Consider the following 18870-nt stretch of genomic DNA (forward strand, 5'->3'; position numbering starts at 1 on the left):
GGCCTCCCGGTCGCAGCCGGCTGCGACAGAGCCTGGGCTCGAACCCAGAATCTCTAGTGGCACAGCTAGCACTGTGATGCAGTGCCTTAGACCAATGATCATGCTATTTAAACATCTTCTTGATAATCCATCCACCTTACAGGTGTGGCTTATCTTGGCAAAGGAGAAAGGCACACTAACAGGGAAGTAAACAAATTTGTACCCAAAATGTTAGAGAAATTAGCATTTTGTGCGAATGGAGTATTTCTGGGATCTTTTATTTCAGCGCTTATATTTTTGTTCAGTGCATGTTGACAAAGGAATTTGAACCACATGTGGTAAAAAAAGACAAGAGGGCAATTGAGAAACGATAATTTCCCTGCCTTATCAGGCTGTTTCCACACACCAAGACTGTATGTAAGTCAGCACCAACCACCAATAGTCTACAGAAACTCTATCCACATTCTGCACACATACTGACACTATGCTGGTACTGTCTTTATATTCCCCACTCCCCAGGGAGAGAGTTCCTGTCATTGTGTCAGCCTCCCAGTGGCAGAACCAGGGACATAGGGGTAGGCTGTCAAATTGTGCTGCTTAAGAAGTCACATCTCTGGGTAAGAGTCATAACGAGCCAGGAGGTTTGGTGACAGATAGACAATAGCAGAGTGGTAACAAGCCTTCATACCATCATCCTGTAAGATTTCCTCTGTAATTTATTACCAGATTCATGAGAGGGTATTTATGATTTTAATGCTCTCACATGCTGCCCACAGTTGATAGCGTACATATTGGAGTATATAATTAATCCCTAATAGCTTCACAATTAGAATTTTTGGACAATGATCTATATTTACCATGGTCAATTTCAAAAGAATGCCAGCTACAAAGTGTAGGTGGTTTGTGAAATTATGCTCATATACAAATTAGTTCTAATTTGTTCTCATTATACAATGATGAGAAGCAAACCGACATGTGCATGTATGGCACAGACAGAAAGGGAGAGAGAGAGTGCGAGGGAGAGCGTGAGAGCGCAAATGAAAACAGAGGCTGTCTAATAATATAAGCAGGGTGGATCTCTCAAACAATTTCCTGATGTTCTCTTTCCTCCCAGTTCGTCCTGTTTTCACAGAGCCATGGACCTCACGACAAAATGTTATTGAAGCCACTAACGAAATGTTATTTGACTTTCTTATTAGTCTAAAGGGTTCTACGTTTTCTTCCAAGTGGATTGCTGTCAGACTTTGATTGCCCCGGTGTCCAGATTTGTACGTCAACATAAGACATTCAGAGACAAAATGAGGGTTCTATTAATCAACTTTGCCACCTTCAGTCTGTGGCTCCTACCAACGGTAAGCTATTTCACATATTTCACGTGACAAGTGTTGGCAATAATTTTCAGATAAGCAAGTGCTATTCAGAGAGTTAAAGTAAAAATGTGTGGCTGTATTTTTTCCATGTGTCTTTTGTAAAATAACAATAGTACTTGGCTCTTTGTGCCCATTCATGCTTTGTCTATTATGCCTCTTCGCGTGCAGAGAAGAGCACTAGGTGCCGTCCATATGTTGGTGTTGCCCAATTGCTTTTGGTGCTGATTTGAGAAGAGGAGTGAGTAAACTGTGAACCTGACCAGTGACCACTTTGATGTACCAAACCTTTCTGAACAGAAATATAAACGCAACATGTCAAGTGCTGGTCCCATGTTGCATGCGCTGACATAAAATATCCCAGAAATGTTCCATAAAAAGCAGATTTCTTTCCAATTTTGTGCACAAATTTGTTCACATCCCTGTTAGTGAACATTTCTCCTTTGCCAAGATAATCCATCCAACTGACAGGTGTGACATACCAAGAAGCTGATTAAACAGCATGATCATTACACAGATGCATCTTGTACTGGGAACAATAAAAGGCCACTCTAAAATGTGCAGTTTTGTCACGCAACACATGCCACAGATGTCTCAATTGTTGAGGGAGTGTGCAATTGCCATGCTGACTGCAGGAATTTCCAACAGAACTGTTGCCAGAGAATGTTAATTTCTCTCCCATAAGCCGCATCCAACGTCGTTTTAAAGAATTTGTCAGTACGTCCAACCAGCCTCACAACTGCAGACCATGTGTATGGCGTTGTGTGGGTGAGCGGATTGCTGATGTCAACGTTGTGAACAGAGTGCCCCGTGGTGCTGGTGGGGTTATGGTATGGGCAGGCATAAGCTACGGACAACGAACACAATGACATTTTATTGATGGCAATTTGAATGCACAGAAATACCATGACAAGTTCCTGAGGCCCGTGTCTTTTAAAGTACCTGTGACCAACAGATGCATATCTTTATTCCCAGTCATGTGAAATCCATAAATAAGGGCCTAATTGAATGTATTTCAATTGACTGATTTCCTCATATGAAATGTAAGTCAGTAAAATCTTTGAAATTGCATTTATATTTTTGTTCAGTATAATAAAGCATAAATATGTCCTAGATTAAATTCCCATTATATCGCACATCTATCCCTGGGGCAAGAAAACAACTGGACCATATAAATGATCTGAATAATTATTCTGCTGAACATAGAGGGAGTAGTATTTCAGTGCACCTCACACTACCACAAAGCCATAGGTTACAGATGGAAATCAATGGTAAGACATTCTCTATATCTATTGTAGGTTGATAGTTATGATGTTGTAGGCTATGAACAGATATGTTGATCATGATATCATAGGATAATAGCTTTGGGTAGAACTTCCTCAAAGTTAATTTCTCTTTATTTCTCTTATTTTCAACATACCCCAGAGGACTCTGGTTCCCTAAAACCGTCTCATGGTGATGAATAATTCCAACTGATAGTTGCATCTATGCATTTGTAAGGTCTCAAGATGTTCTCTTACTTAATGGCATTAATTACCCACTGGGCACAGACGTCTAGTTTTGATTTACGGTTGAGTTGTCAACTAATGTGAATTCAATGTGAAATCAACAGAAAATGTCACCATGTCATGTGATTTAGGTTAAAAAATATGAAATTCCCTTACGTTGATGGCTTTTCTCAAATCCAATCAGTTTTCCATGTTGATTCAACATCATCACATTGAATTTCTTTGCTGAAATGACACTGTTTCCACATTTAGAAAAATTCATTACCTGTTATGCATGCACTGAATAAATCAGGAATTAATTCAAAGAATTCCCACTAAGGTTGAAGAACACCCATTCTTATTGAACTGGGATTATTTTCTAGGCAGACTGAATTCTGGTAACCAACCTATAGGCTATAAAGCATTTTTGCTTAGAGTCAACACCTTTCTATTCATGCACTAATAATCACTGGAAATATATTATTTAATGGGCCTCTTCAGTCGCAAATTAGCATTTGATGGAACTCTATATGGTTTGCCTGTAAACATCATCCTAAGGGTTGACAGATGTGTCTGGTTAAACTGATCATTTGCTCAGCATACACAATCTGGAGAATCATACGGTTCATTTATTGCTCACTGTAGTTTGTCTAACACATTTATCATAGTGGGGCAACTCAGGTTGAGCTCTTCACTCAGGTGCACATCACAATACCTAAGCTTAAACAGCAGCACCATTTTGGTTAGATATTCCTTTCACAGAAGCTGATGGCCATAAGCAGCCTCTCAAACACAACTTTTTCCCTCACTTCAGAGTTCCCCAGCATCATTCTCATGTACAGTATGATGATCATGTCAGTACAGTAATGATTATTGCCCATGCTAGACAATAAAGCAGTGAGAACCATGTGTCATCTTTCACGGCCATCCCCATTACCATGAGCTGAGATTCCCCAGGTAAGGTTGTCTTCTAACCAGCCATGGCCTGGCATTCAGACACCCTGACACAGAGCCACGGGCATGGCTGTCAGAGTGTGGTGCCCAATTAGTGCTGGAGCATGGCTGACACATCACCCTGCTAGTGGAGGAGATGAATGCAGTGGCTCAGAGTTCATTAGCCTGCTGAGGGTTCTGTAACGGAACTTTTGTTAGACAGTGGATTACAGCCAGGAGAGTAGTTATAAGAAGGCATGCAGGGAGCGGAAATGTAGTTATAGGTATACTGTACATTGATGATGTGTAGGCTAACATACAGTGAGCTGGGTCAGGGTATATAGCAAGAAAATATAAAATTAGCAATGAATGGATAGGATTGGGAACATGCTATGCTGTATGGTTATAATCCCGTGGGCTTGGCATACAGTACAATGTAGTAGATTTTACAACCCACCGTTGTGCATACAAACAATTCACTGCATCTGCGATAACATCTGCAAATCTGTGTACATTACCAACTCTGATTTGATTTGAAATATTGGATTGATAAAAAACAAAAAAAGACTGATGGGTTTATTAACATTTCTGTCTTTTTATGGAACACGTTGATAGGTGGTAGGCTTTCTAGCTCAGTGAGAGTCCTTATAAAGTTCCATCCAAAGATAATTGAGGAAGAACACTATTCCCTTTCTATTTTTAAATATTTATTTTAAAAATTACCCCTTTTCGTGGTATCCAATTGGTAGTTAGAGTCTTGTCCCATCGCTGCAACTCCCATATGAACTCGGGAGAGGCGAAAGTCGAGAACCGTGCGTTCTCCAAAACACAGCCCAACCAAGCCGCATTGCTTCTTGACACAATGCCCACTTAACCCGGAAGCCAGCCGCACCAATGTGTTGGACGAAACCCCGTACACCTGGAGACTGTGTCAGCGTGCACTGTGCCCGGCCCACCACAGGAGTCACTAGTGCACGATGGGACAAGGACATCCCTGCTGGCCAAACCCCCCCCAACCCGGACGACGCTGGGCCAATTTTGCGCCGCCCCATGAGTCTCTCGGTCGCGGCTGGCTGCAACAGAGCCTGGACTCTAACCCAGAATCTCAGAGCGAGTGACGTCACTGATTGAAACGCTATTAGCGCGCACCACCGCTAACTAACTAGCCATTTCACATCGGTTACATTTGGATGATTCATATCCACTGTACAACTAGAAATATACCATATCACCAAAATCTTCCAAAACGGAGATATATGGTTATTCGGTTGAAGGGTTCAAGACAGATGGGTACAGCAGAGGACATGGAGCCAAGCTGACTTCACACTCAGCTGTTTGTATGTCTTTGTCAATTCCCCATTAACGCTCATGTACTCTTAATTGTATTTTTAGGATTATGTGCACACTGATCAGTAGATTTCTATCTAATGTACTTGATCAAGGTTATATCCATATAAAGCCTCCAGGCACGTGACGATTGACACAATTCATTAGAGACAGAGAGAGACACACAAACAAATAAAAAAAAAAACTAAATGTATCCTTCATTCATGTGTTCACAGGTGCAAAAGGAGGATGCTGTGAAGACCTTGGACTATCTGAACCTCAGCCCATTTGACTCCCTCTCACAGGCCTCTCCCTATGACATAAGAAGGTTAGGGGAAGATGGAAACATTGGAGCTGCAATGAAAGTCAAACACCTTTCCAAAGACTTCCAGATCGTATCCACCAAGACTAAGCCCACAAACTATAGCTCTGTGGGCCCACATGGCTGGTCACAGAACCTCTCCCTACCCCTGGATCAGTCACAGTTACGCTCCAAACCCAAGCCCCCCATGAAAACACCTATCAAAGCTAAGAAGTCCTTTGGCTGGGGAAACTTCTACCTCAACATCAAAACCACCAAGTTCAGCCTGCTGGTGACAAGTAAGATAGTGGACCACATCAACGGCACCTTCAGTGTGTACTTCCATCACAATTCGTCCCATCTAGGGAATATCTCAATAAGCATCGTTCCTCCCTCCAAAGCCGTGGAATGGGAGGATGTGGGAAGCCCGGAGCTCCAGTTCCAGAATCAGCCACAGTCTACCATCAATGCGCACCTGCAAGAGATGAAGGCCCTCAACTGCAGGATGGAGTACCAGAGGACCAACAGGGCCAAGAAGACCAAACCCTGCCTCTATGACCCCTCCCAGACCTGCTACTCAGAACACACTCAGTCTCATGCCGCCTGGATCTGTGCCAAGCCCTTCAAGGTCTTCTGTATATTCATCTCTTTTCTCAGCACCGACTACAAACTGGTGCAGAAGATCTGTCCGGACTACAACTTCAAGGCAGATCTCCAGCAATTTGGACGACGAGGACAGTCGATGAACTAGAAAGCTTGTTACGGCATGTTTTTCTACATCTCTTATCCCAGTGGAGAAAGGGGCTTGCGCTGAACGGCAAGGATGGATGGCCCCACACCAACATTTAGGCCTTACACAGACATTCAGATGGAGGGCTTTGTGTTTAGTAGAATGGAAGTCAGCAGCATATGGACAATAACCTAAAAAAACAAATTCACCACTGAAAGGTAGAAGACAGAAGATCAAGTAGGATAATAGTAAGATCATTTTGTAAACTATTTGTGGTAAAATATTGACTTGGGGGGAGTGATGCCCTATATGCATGCCAATTTCAGCACAACACTAATCCCTGCTTTTATTACTTGTGGTTATGTTTGTGGAAATGTTCTGCTTATTTGTCACACGTTGCCCATACCCCTTACATTAACATTTTCACTGTTAGTTTGGGGGTATCATAACGCAACCAAGGCAAAGTACCTCGATGTTGATTATTGAGTTTGGTCATACTGTATGATTCACATACGAAATCTACATTTAATTTAATTTTACAAGCAGATATGAAATGATGTATGATGGAAAGCAAAATGTAGATTTGAAATGCATATTAAAATGAGCAGTTGTTTTGCTTGATGTGTTATTGAGTTCATACATCACACACTAAGTTTCCTAATGAGTTGGGACAACAACATTAGTAAGGAAAACTAACTCTACTGTACAGAAATTAAGCACCTGTTCTGGACTGAAGCAATGATCTGGAATTTAATTTGTGTGAATTGGTGCTCAATTCACATGCGTCCCGTCAATATTTCACAATCTCATTATTGGCGCTTCAAGACATGCTCTCCCTATCTCTGTGTCACGTTCGTCGTAGGAAGGAGACCAAAGTGCAGCGTGGGTATCGTTCCACATCTTTTATTTTAATGTGAAACTTTGCAAAACTAACAATAAACTACAAACAAAACACAAACTGTGACAAAAGAGGTGCAACATGCACTAACTCAAAATAATTTCCCTCAAACACAGGTGGGAAAAACAACTACTTAAATATGATCCCCAATTAGAGACAACGATGACCAGCTGCCTCTAATTGGGGACCATACCTAAACCCCAACATAGAAAGAAGAAACTAGAACCAAACAACATAGAACTAAATAAACTAGATAAACCCCCCCAGTCACGCCCTGACCTACTCTACCATAGAAAATAAGAGCTCTCTATGGTCAGGACGTGACACTCTGCCACAAATAGTGTTGGTGAGTGAGTATGTCCTGTGTTTACTTACCTGCTATTACAACGTGTGAAGTGTTTTTTAACCAGCCGACAATGTGCAAGTTTATAGATACTACTAGGATAATACATGTCGCTGTCTTTCACAGTTTTTGAATAGGCATATTGCACCTATACGTTTGTCATATCGTTTGGCAGATGCATGGTTATGACTTTTCTTGATTTGTAAATGATTTGTTAAAAATAGGTCACTATGTTGCCTTGAGTGATTAATCTGAGGTTTAACCCCTAAAAGATTAATCTGAGATTTGGCTGTTGGACTATAGAAATGATCTTTATGGCGTGTATCACCATTACTATATTGACTGCAGAGACTTAGCTATTTAGACAGGTTTATTCTACCATTTTAAACCAAACTTTATTTAGCAAAATTCTAATTGAACATCCCTCTGGCCAAAGTAACAGATGTTGCATAATATCATGCAGCAAGGGTTTGGCCTTCAGTAAACAAACAAACCTTGATTACTTTGTATGTGCACAGCAATCTATTATTTTTTACTTAGCAGTGGGGCAAGAGGGGCAGCCACTCCTGCAGGTGTCCCAGTGTGCTTTAGCCAGTGTGGAGCTATGGACAGGCCAGGACAGCCTAGCCAGAGATGTGGATCCTAACCCTGCCTCTGAGGTTACAGTTTAAACTACAAAGAAATCCAGAGATACACAAAGAGATGGAGATAGAGAGAAATAGAAACATACCTAGAGAAAGGAAGGTTGGAGAAAATGTGACTGACTGACTGACAGAATGAATGACTGATTGGTTTGGTGACCAATGCTGGTCTGTTAAAACCAATGTTGATGTTTTATTGAGAAGTTATACATGATCAGATTATTTATGAATTGCTCATCCTAAATTAAAGGAGTTCCCTCATCTTTACTTGAAAGTCATTCACATTGAAGTAGGAAAGGAAATGGGAGAAATTCAAATGTGCAGATGCTGTTACTCATTCAACACCGCAGCCCAACAGAGACTATGAAAATAGTCGAAACTGTCAAAAGCTTCCATTGGATTGCATGATTGATCCCATCATATATCCATTCTCTCAGGTTCTCTGAGAAAGTGGAGGAGAATGAGTTGGATGGGAGAATGATATACCCTCAAGTAGCAAAGACTCCTCAGTCACAGTGAAGTGTCATTTAAATACCACTGACGTGTGACTGAAAGATCCCTACACACTGACAGTTTTAGGGTAACACTGGAGATAGACCGGGAAGGAGAAAAATATGGTGTTCTCTATTCTCCCTCCCTGAGCAGCAGTTGTTTCTCTCTCTGATGTCTGTGTAAGCAACGTCAGATACACTGATATGATGCATCACATGGGAAGTCAACCCCAGAATGATTTTGTCAATGCAACATGCATCTTCATCTGTTTGTTGTCCTGAGTTTTTCTATCAATGTGATTCTACATGAGATAACTACTCATGTATATTATTTGTATCCTCTGTTATAACATTATAATAAAAACGCCATTTAGCAGAAGCTTTTATCCAAAGTGGCTTACAGTCATGTGTGCATACATTTGATGGCAAGTGAGGGTTTTCAATTAATGGAAGTTGCATGCTAGCCTGAAATCCAGAACCTGTTTCGCTAACTCCGTGTCAGGCCAATCTCAACTTGGGTAGTAATTATATTTTCATAATTAGTCAAATAAATCATTTGACCATGTCTGTTTGACTTATTACAACTTCTGCAGTCAAGCTGCTCTGGAGGCTTAAGGCTCTTGTCCGAACAACAAGAACTCAGAGAGATATTCTGAACAACGGTAACTGGGATTGTTAATCTTGAATAGATAGTAATTGAGTATGATCATTAAATATGCACTGGTCTGCCATGAAGGTCACTACAGTGAATTTCACTATTGTCTTTTAACGTTCCACAAAAACCTTGCTCTATATTCAACGCAAATCTCAAGGTTAGTCATGCCACACCGGCCATAAGAATTCTTCTACCTCTGAGTTACAATTTTGCCACACTGTCAGTACATGTAATGGTCATAGTGTATGTACCCTGATCTTAACCTGCCAGAATGGATGGCACCTGTCTGGTTCCTCTTCAGGTTTCATCCTAACTTTGGTCGTTACAGTAGATACACTTTGATGGATTGATTGATTTATACAGCCTCATATCATTACTGAAATGTTTCCCTGTGCTGTCTTAGGTCCTATGGTCGTGCAGAGGTGGAAGACCAGATCGAGGTGCTCTGTCAGAAGAGGGCGCTGCCTGCCTTCGACCTGGACCCAGCCCTGTGAGGGGTGAAAGTCCAGCCCTACTCAGGCTCGCCCACTAACTTTGCTGCCTGATGGATGGACCTGCCCGATGGAGGACAATCAGTCCCCTTTTACTGATTTTAGATAGTTGTTTTCATTGAACCTTTCTTTATCCAGGTGGGTCTCATTGTCACGCCCTGACCTGAGAGAGAGGGTTTGTTTCTCTATGTGGTTAGGTCAGGGTGTGGGGTGGGCATTCTATGTTTTGTATTTCTTTGTGTTGGGCCGAGTAGGGTTACTAACCAGAGGCAGCTGTCTATCGTTGCCTCCGATTAGGAACCATACTTAGGAAGCCTTTTTTCCACCTGTGTTGTGGGATCTTGTTTTTGTATTGCTGTTAGTAGCCTGCAAAACTTTTCGTTCGTTGTGTTGTTCATTGTTTTGTTTTTGCCGGTTCACTGTTAAATAAAATATGATGAACCCAACCCATGCTGCGCCTTGGTCTACCTTTAACGACGGACGTTATACTCATGTTATTTATTTTTTATTTTATTTTATTTATTTCACCTGTATTTAACCGGGTAGGCCAGGTGAGAATAAGTTCTCATTTACAACCTCGACCTGGCCAAGATAAAGAAAAGCAGTGCGACAAAAACAAACGTACAGTCAATAACACAATAGAAAAATCTGTGTACAGTGTGTGCAAATGTAGAAGAGTAGGGAGGTAAGGCAATAAATAGGCCATAGAGGCAAAATAATTACAATTTAGCATTAACACTGAAGTGATAGATGTGCAGATGATGATGTGCAAGTAGAGATACTTGGGTGCAAAAGAGCAAAAAATAAATAAATAACAATATGGGGATGAGGCAGTTGGGTCTGCTATTTACAGATAGGTTGTGTACAGGTACAGTGATCGGTTAGCTGCTCAGACAGCTGATGCTTAAAGATAGAAATGGAGATATAAGACTCCAGCTTCAGTGATTTTTGCAATTCGTTCCAGTCACTGGCAGCAGAGAACTGGAATGAAAGGTGGCCAAATGAGGTGTTGGCTTTGGGGATGACCAGTGAAATATACCTGCTGGAGCGCGTGCTCGGGTGGGTGTTGCTATGGTGATCAGTGAGCTGAGATAAGACGGGGCTTTACCAAGCAAAGACTTATAGATGACCTGGAGCCAGTGGGTTTGGTGATGAATATGTAGTGAGGGCCAGCCAACAAGAGCATACAGGTCACAGTGGTGGGTAGTATATGGGGCTTTGCTGACAAAACGGATGGCACTGTGATAGACTGCATTCAGTTTGCTGAATAGAGTATTGGAAGCTATTTTGTAGATGACATCGCCGAAGTCGAGGATCGGTAGGATAGTCAGTTTTACTAGGGTAAGTTTGGCGGCGTGAGTGAAGGAGGCTTTGTTGCGAAATAGAAAGCCGATTCTAGATTTAATTTTGTATTGGAGATGCTTAATGTGAGTCTGGAAGGAGAGTTTACAGTCTAACCAGACACCTAGGTATTTGTAATTGTCGACATATTCTAGGTCAGAACCGTCCAGAGTAGTGATGCAAGTCGGGCGGGAGGGTGTGGGCAGCAATCGGTTAGTTTTACTAGCATATAAAAGCAGTTGGAGGCCACAGAAGGAGTGTTGTATGGCATTGAAGCTCGTTTGGAGGTTTGTTAACACAGTGTCCAAAGAAGGGCCAGATGTATACAGAATGGTGGCATCTGTGTATAGGTGGATCAGAGAATCACCAGCAGCAAGAGCGACATCATTGATATATACAGAGAAAAGAGTCAGCCCGAGAATTGAACCCTGTGGCACCCCCATAGAGACTGCCAGAGGCCCGGACCACAGGCCAGCTGATTTGACACATTGAACTCTATCAGAGAAGTCGTTGGTGAACCAGGCGAGGCAATCATTTGAGAAACCAAGGCTATTGAGTCTGCCGATGAGGATGTGGTGATTGACAGAGTCGAAAGCCTTGGCCAGGTCAATGAATACAGCAGCACAGTATTGTTTCTTATCGATGGTGGTTACGATATCGTTTAGGACCTTGAGCGTGGCTGAGACACACCCATGACCAGCTCTGAAACCAGATTGCATAGCGGAGAAGGTGCGGTGGGATTCGAAATGGTCGGTAATCTGTTTGTTGACTTGGCTTTCAAAGACCTTAGAAAGGCAGGGTAGGATAGATATACAGTGAGGGAAAAAAGTATGTGATCCCCTGCTGATTTTGTACGTTTGCCCACTGACAAAGAAATGATCAGTCTATAATTTTAATGGTAGGTTTATTTGAACAGTGAGAGACAGAATAACAACAAGAAAAACGCATGTCAAAAATGTTATAAATTGATTTGCATTTTAATGAGGGAAATAAGTATTTGACCCCCTCTCAATCAGAAAGATTTCTGGCTCCCAGGTGTCTTTTATACAGGTAACGGGCTGAGATTAGGAGCACACTCTTAAAGGGAGTGCTCCTAATCTCAGTTTGTTACCTGTATAAAAGACACCTGTCCACAGAAGCAATCAATCAATCAGATTCCAAACTCTCCACCATGGCCAAGACCAAAGAGCTCTCCAAGGATGTCAGGGACAAGATTGTAGACCTACACAAGGCTGGAATGGGCTACAAGACCATCGCAAAGCAGCTTGGTGAGAAGGTGACAACAGTTGGTGTGATTATTCGCAAATGGAAGAAGCACAAAAGAACTGTCAATCTCCCTCGGCCTGGGGCTCCATGCAAGATCTCATCTCGTGGAGTTGCAATGATCATGAGAACGGTGAGGAATCAGCCCAGAAATACACGGGAGGATCTTGTCAATGATCTCAAGGCAGCTGGGACCATACTCACCAAGAAAAGAATTGGTAACACACTACGCCGTGAAGGACTGAAATCCTGCAGCGCCCGCAAGGTCCCCCTGGTCAAGAAACATTATGCTTTGGGGGTGTTTTTCTGCTAAGGGGACAGGACAACTTCACTGCATCAAAGGGACGATGGACGGGGCCATGTACCGTCAAATCTTGGGTGAGAACCTCCTTCCCTCAGCCAGGGCATTGAAAATGGGTCGTGGAAGGGTATTCCAGCATGACAATGACCCAAAACACACGGCCAAGGCAACAAAGGAGTGGCTCAAGAAGAAGCACATTAAGGTCCTGGAGTGGCCTAGCCAGTCTCCAGACCTTAATCCCATAGAAAATCTGTGGAGGGAGCTGAAGGTTCGAGTTGCCAAACGTCAGCCTCGAAACCTTAATGACTTGGAGAAGATCTGCAAAGAGGAGTGGGACAAAATCCCTCCTGAGATGTGTGCAAACCTGGTGTGTGCAAACCAATTCATAACATTTTTGACATGAGTTTTTCTGGATTTTTTTGTGGTTATTCTGTCTCTCACTTTTCAAATAAACCTACCATTAAAATTATAGACTGATCATTTCTTTGTCAGTGGGCAAACGTACAAAATCAGCAGGGGATCAAATACTTTTTCCCTCACTGTAGGTCTGTAGCAGTTTGGGTCAAGAGTGTCCCCTCCTTTGAAGAAGGGGATGACAGCAGCTGCTTTCCAATCTTTGGGAATCTCAGACGACACGAAAGAGAGGTTGAACAGGCTAGTAATAGGGGTTGCAACAATTTCGGCAGATCATTTTCGAAAGAAAGGGTCCAGATTGTCTAGCCCGGCTGATTTGTAGGGGTCCAGATAGCCCTTGCAAGTCTCTGCATTGCATTCACCTTAACGGGGGGAGGTTCTTGTTTGCTGCTGGGTAGGGCAGCCGGCAACGAAGATTGGTAGTGAGAAGGAATTTGGGGAACCAGATAGAATAGTGTGGTTTCTAGGAATGTGAGCCATCTTCCTTGCTTTTAAAGCAGTATCACGTGTGGGTCTCTGGACCATGTGTAAGATATTATGCTCCTGTGTGCAGTGAATTTGCATGCTTGTACAATTGCATTTTATTGACCAGTTTATTGCAGTGATGTAGTAGAACCTTAGATGTTCAGTTCTCCTTAACCGTATATCTCACTAGTGTGTAATGTTACTTTTTATCGTATTATCTATTACACCTAACAACCTGTGTGCCTTACAACTTCGGGTCATTGGAGAACTCCTGATTGGGTTACAGAGACTGCAAGAATTTAGTAGGTCGCCGAGCATTTCATGCAGGCTGTCTTATGCAAATGTGTAGTTAATGAAGATCATTGTTTGCTATATCTGTGTTGAGTTTGTGTGCCATCCTTTGACGCTGGACAGTTCAGGTCAAAGAAATGTGGTGGCAGCTTCTAAGCTACTCTGCTCCAGTACTTTCCCAACCTCTCATGTGGTCTAGCGAACTTTATTACAATACTAATTTACTACAAATGTTGTTTTGTGAACAGTTTTATTAACTTTAAGGCATGGCTGAGTCAAATAGGAATCCTGACTTAATGAAGTGGTGATATGGGGACAACAATGTAGGCTGTGTGTAGCAGTTATGACATGGTTTGGCTTGGAAAGTTTTTTTCGCCTGGTCACACAGCTGATGTGTTGTGCATTGAAGTCCACAAAGGATGGGAAAAGGTAAAAGGAGGAGAGTTCATAGAGGCGAGAGGAATACAACGTGGTGTTTACGTGTGATCAGTGGCGTATTCATTCCGCCGATTCTGTTGAAAAACATTTCTTAAACGGAAGCAAACGAAACGGGGATAAAAATGCCTGAATTTGCCCAAAATAAACTCTCGTTTGCAACTGTTGGACTAATGATTACAAGGCGGTATTGAATGTGTCACTGTCTGTCCATTTGTCACTGTCTCTCGACCTGTATGCACCTACGTTGTAAGCTTTCATTCATAGGCTAGGTTGTAGCAACCTCATGATGGGTATAGGGAAAATTTGAGTATCATGTAGTAGCCTAAACCTATCGATGTTACATTGAACTGGATGAATGGAATATGAATGACAGTAATCCAATATGCTGTAATAGAAATAAGGTCACACTCATTATTTTTTGTTGTTGTCCTCCCTCATAATAAACAGCACTGACACCACTGATGCTTTTACTTTTTATTGTCCTAGGCTACCTGGCTAAAATGCTTGCTCAAATGTAACTTCCTTTCATGGGCAACGATGAGCCAACTAGCTAACATTAGACTTAAGTATTAAGTAAAACCACAGGTCCAAATCCCTATCTCCATCCATGGCTAATTTAGATAAGGGACCATTTTAGTTAGCTATCTATCCACCGGAGGACAAAACAACGAAATGCAACAATTCAAGTTCTGTCAATGATTTGTAGTATTTTAATTCGAAGCCAAATACCAACTGGCTTCCCTTGGTGCACTAGGACCATTCACAGCTGAGCTAGCTCAGTTTAGCTCAATGCTGATTGGATATTATTGTATACTTTTTTAATAAAGGGAGGCCAATTGCTCACTGGCTTTCCTTGCATTCAATGCTACGGGTGGCAACAATGTCATACTCTTTTTGACCAGACAGCATCAGATAGATGGGCTACACATACAGAGACATGGGGGCGTTGTTTCGCTCGCTCGGATGCTTTCTCCGGTGAGATACATTCAGCCTCTTGTGAATTGAAGGAAAATTATAAAACACAGAGAGACGAAAGATACATTATTTTATATGTCTATTTCTTTTTTTCTTGGTACATTTTTGGGGGAAGCCTGGCTTCCCTTGGCACCCATGAACACACGTCATTGCATATTACATGGATTAGAAAAACAATTTGCCTTCAAACATTTCCTCAAACCCCCTACCCATCACAAACCCACGAGAACTGAGGTTGATTTTACAGTCTTACTGAGATGCATTTTACAAAAGCTTTACACAAATGTCACCAAGCAAAACTCACGTGTTATGTGTCACCTCTCAAATCATGTTACCTTTTTCACTTCAGTGTAGAGTAGAATTGTTGCTGTATTGTCTTGTACGGTGATATGGTCACAGCAGGCTCTTTCCAATCAAGAATTCTGATGCACATACTCATAGAGGTGGAAAGGTACTTGTCAAGGCTGGCTCAAGAAAGCAGGAGAGGTAGAGTCAGGCGCAGGAGACAGTGAATTCTTGAACACACTTTAATTCAAGAAAACTGTTATGGTCGTCAGAAAATAGGGACGCAGCCCTTAAATACTTCTGCGGTGGTAAAACACAAAAAAACCAACAGAGGGGAAAAAAACACACGTTCCTCAAGATGAGCGCTGGGTCCAATATGTCCTCCACCGGGACCCAGCACCTCTCCTCCGGGCCGTACCCCTCCCAGTCCACGAGGTACTGCAGGCCCCTCGCCCGGCGTCTGGAGTCCAAGATGGACCGGACTGTGTACGCCGGGGGCCCCCCGATGTCCAGGGGGGGTGGAGGGACCTCCAGCACCTCATCTTCCTGCAGCGGACCAGCTACCACCGGCCTGAGGAGAGACACATGAAACGAGGGGTTAATACGATAATAAGAAGGAAGTTGTAATCTGTAACACACCTCGTTTATTCTCCTCAGGACTTTAAATGGCCCCACAAACCGCGGACCCAGCTTCCGGCAGGGCAGGCGGAGGGGCAGGTTCCGGGTCGAGAGCCAGACTCTCTCCCCTGGGGTGAACACGGGGGCCTCGCTGCGGCGCCGGTCAGCGCTCGCCTTTTGTCGCTCCCTGGCTCGTTCCAGGGATTCCTGCACAGCGTCCCAGGTCTCCCTTGAGCGCTGAACCCATTCCTCCACCGCAGGGGCCTCCGTCTGGCTCTGATGCCATGGCCCCAGGACTGGCTGATAACCCAACACACATTGGAATGGCGACATGTTGGTAGAGGAGTGGCGCAAAGAGTTCTGAGCCATTTCTGCCCATGGCACGAACCTTGCCCACTCCCCTGGCCGGTCCTGGCAGTAGGACCGCAGAAACCTGCCCACCTCCTGGTTTACCCTTTCTACCTGCCCATTACTTTCGGGGTGAAACCCTGAGGTCAAACTGACCGAAACCCCCAGTCACTCCTTACTCCATAAACGCCCGCCACACTCGGGACGTGAACTGGGGGCCTCGATCTGAGACGATATCCTCGGGCACCCCGTAGTGCCAGAAGACGTGGGTGAATAAGGCCTCCGCGGTCTGCAGGGCCGTAGGAAGACCGGGTAAAGGAAGCAGACGGCAGGACTTAGAGAACCGGTCCACAACGACCAGGATCGTAGTGTTGCCCTGAGACGGCGGGAGATCGGTCAGGAAATCCACTGCCAGGTGGACCATGGTCGCTGTGGAACCGGGAGTGGCTGTAATTTCCCTCTAGGCAGGTGCCTGGGAGCCTTACTCTGAGCGCACACTGAACAGGAGGAGACATAGTGCCTCACGTCCCTCACCAAGGTGGGCCACCAGTATCTCCCACTAAGACCACACACTGTCCGCTCAACCCCTGGGTGACCCGAGGAGGGAAGCGTGTGCGCCCATCGAATCAAACGATCGCGAACACCGAGCGGAACGTACTTACGACCCACTGGACACTGCGGAGGAGTAGGCTCCGTCCGTAACGCCCGCTCGATGTCCGCGTCCACCTCCCAGACCACCGGTGCCACCAGGCAGGAGGCTGGAAGTATGGGAGTGGGATCGGTGGACCGTTCCTCGGCGTCATGGAGACGAGACAGTGCGTCGGCCTTAGTGTTCCGGGAACCTGGGATATACGAGATGTGAAACTGAAATCTAGTAAAGAACATCGCCCACCTGGCTTGACGCGGGTTCAGTCTCCTCGCCGCCCGGATGTACTCCATATTGCGGTGGTCAGTCCAGATGAGAAAAGGGTGACGCGCCCCCTCAAGCCAATGTCTCCACACCTTCAGGGCTCTGACCACAGCCAACAACTCCCTGTCCCCCACATCATAGTTACGCTCCGCCGGACTCAACTTCCTAGAGAAGAAGGCGCAGGGGCGGAGCTTGGGGGGGGTGCCCGAGCGCTGGGATAGCACGGGTCCTACCCCAGCCTCGGACGCATCCACCTCCACTATGAAGGGCAAAGAGGGGTCCGGATGCGCCAGCACCGGAGCGTCGGTGAACAAAACCTTCAGACGACTAAAGGCCCTGTCCGCCTCCGCGGACCACCGCAACCGCACCGGGCCCCCCTTCATCAGTGAGGTAATGGGAGCCGCCACCTGCCCAAAGCCCCGGATAAACCTCCGGTAGTAATTGGCAAATCCCAAAAACCGCTGCACCTCCTTCACCGTGGTGGGAGTCGGCCAATTACGCACGGCTGAGATGCGGTCACATTCCATCACTACCCCTGATGTGGAAATGCGATACCCCAAGAAAGAGATGGCTGGTTTGGAAAACTCACATTTCTCAGCCTTGACATATGGTCATGCTCCATCAGTCGCCCAAGCACTTTACGCACCAGAGACACATGCTCGGCGCGTGTAGCGGAGTAGACCAGAATGTCATCGATGTACACCACTACACCCTGACCGAGCAGGTCCCGGAGAATCTCGTCCACAAAGGATTGGAAGACTGCGGGAGCATTCTTTAACCCATACGGCATGAGTACCTCGCCATAATGGCCAGATGTGGTACTAAATGCAGTTTTCCACTCGTCCCCTCCTCGGATACGCACTAGATTATATGCACTCCTGAGATCCAATTTCGTGAAGAAGCGCGCCCCGTGAAATGACTCTATCGCCGATGCGATGAGAGGTAGTGGGTAACTGAAACCCACTGTGATGGCATTTAGACCTCTATAGTCAATGCACGGGCGCAGACCTCCCTCCTTCTTCTTCACAAAAAAGAAGCTCGAGGAGACGGGTGAGTTAGATGGCCGAATGTATCCCTGCCTCAAAGACTCAGTGACGTATGTTTCCATAGCCGCTGTTTCTTCCTGAGACAGGGGATAAACGTGACTACGAGGAAGTGCAGCGCCCACCTGGAGGTTTATCGCACAGTTTCCTCATCGATGAGGTGGTAATTGGGTCGCCTTCGTTTTACTGAAGGCGATAGCCAAATCGGCATACTCTGAGGGAATGTGCACGGTGGAGACTTGGTCTGGACTCTGCACCATAGTCGCACCGATGGAAACTCCTATGCACCTGCCCGAGCACTCATTTCACCACCCCTTAAGAGCCCTCTGTCCTCACGAAATCTTAGGGTTGTGAGTGGCTAGCCAGGGAATCCCTAGAACCACTGGAAACGCTGGGGAATCAATGAGGAAAAGACTAATCCGCTCCTCATGACCCCCCCGCATTACCATGACCAGTGGCACAGTGACCTCCCTGACCAGCCCTGACCCTAGCAGTCGACTATCTAGGGCGTGCACGGGGAAGGGTTGGTCCAACTG

General features: G+C 44.7%; 1 protein-coding gene across 1 annotated transcript; it reads left to right on the forward strand.

Annotated features, from left to right (window-relative positions):
* The first annotated feature begins 1092 nt into the window (after nucleotides 1-1092).
* LOC106566769 (neurexophilin-2) lies at nucleotides 1093-6732 on the forward strand. Its single transcript, XM_014135138.2, has 2 exons — nucleotides 1093-1331; nucleotides 5329-6732. Exons 1-2 carry the CDS (start codon nucleotides 1278-1280, stop codon nucleotides 6142-6144), a joined length of 870 nt encoding a protein of 289 aa, XP_013990613.2. The 5' UTR covers nucleotides 1093-1277; the 3' UTR covers nucleotides 6145-6732.
* Nucleotides 6733-18870: the final 12138 nt, after the last annotated feature.

The sequence above is a fragment of the Salmo salar genome, chromosome ssa13, assembly GCF_905237065.1.
Source record: "Salmo salar chromosome ssa13, Ssal_v3.1, whole genome shotgun sequence".
Taxonomy (NCBI): Eukaryota; Metazoa; Chordata; class Actinopteri; order Salmoniformes; family Salmonidae; genus Salmo; species Salmo salar.

Coding starts and splice junctions, on each gene's coding strand:
- LOC106566769 (XM_014135138.2), top strand. CDS start 1,278: ATGAGGGTTCTATTAATCAACTTTGCCACCTTCAGTCTGTGGCTCCTA. Junction 1,332..5,328: donor GTCTGTGGCTCCTACCAACG/GTAAGCTATTTC, acceptor ATGTGTTCACAG/GTGCAAAAGGAGGATGCTGT.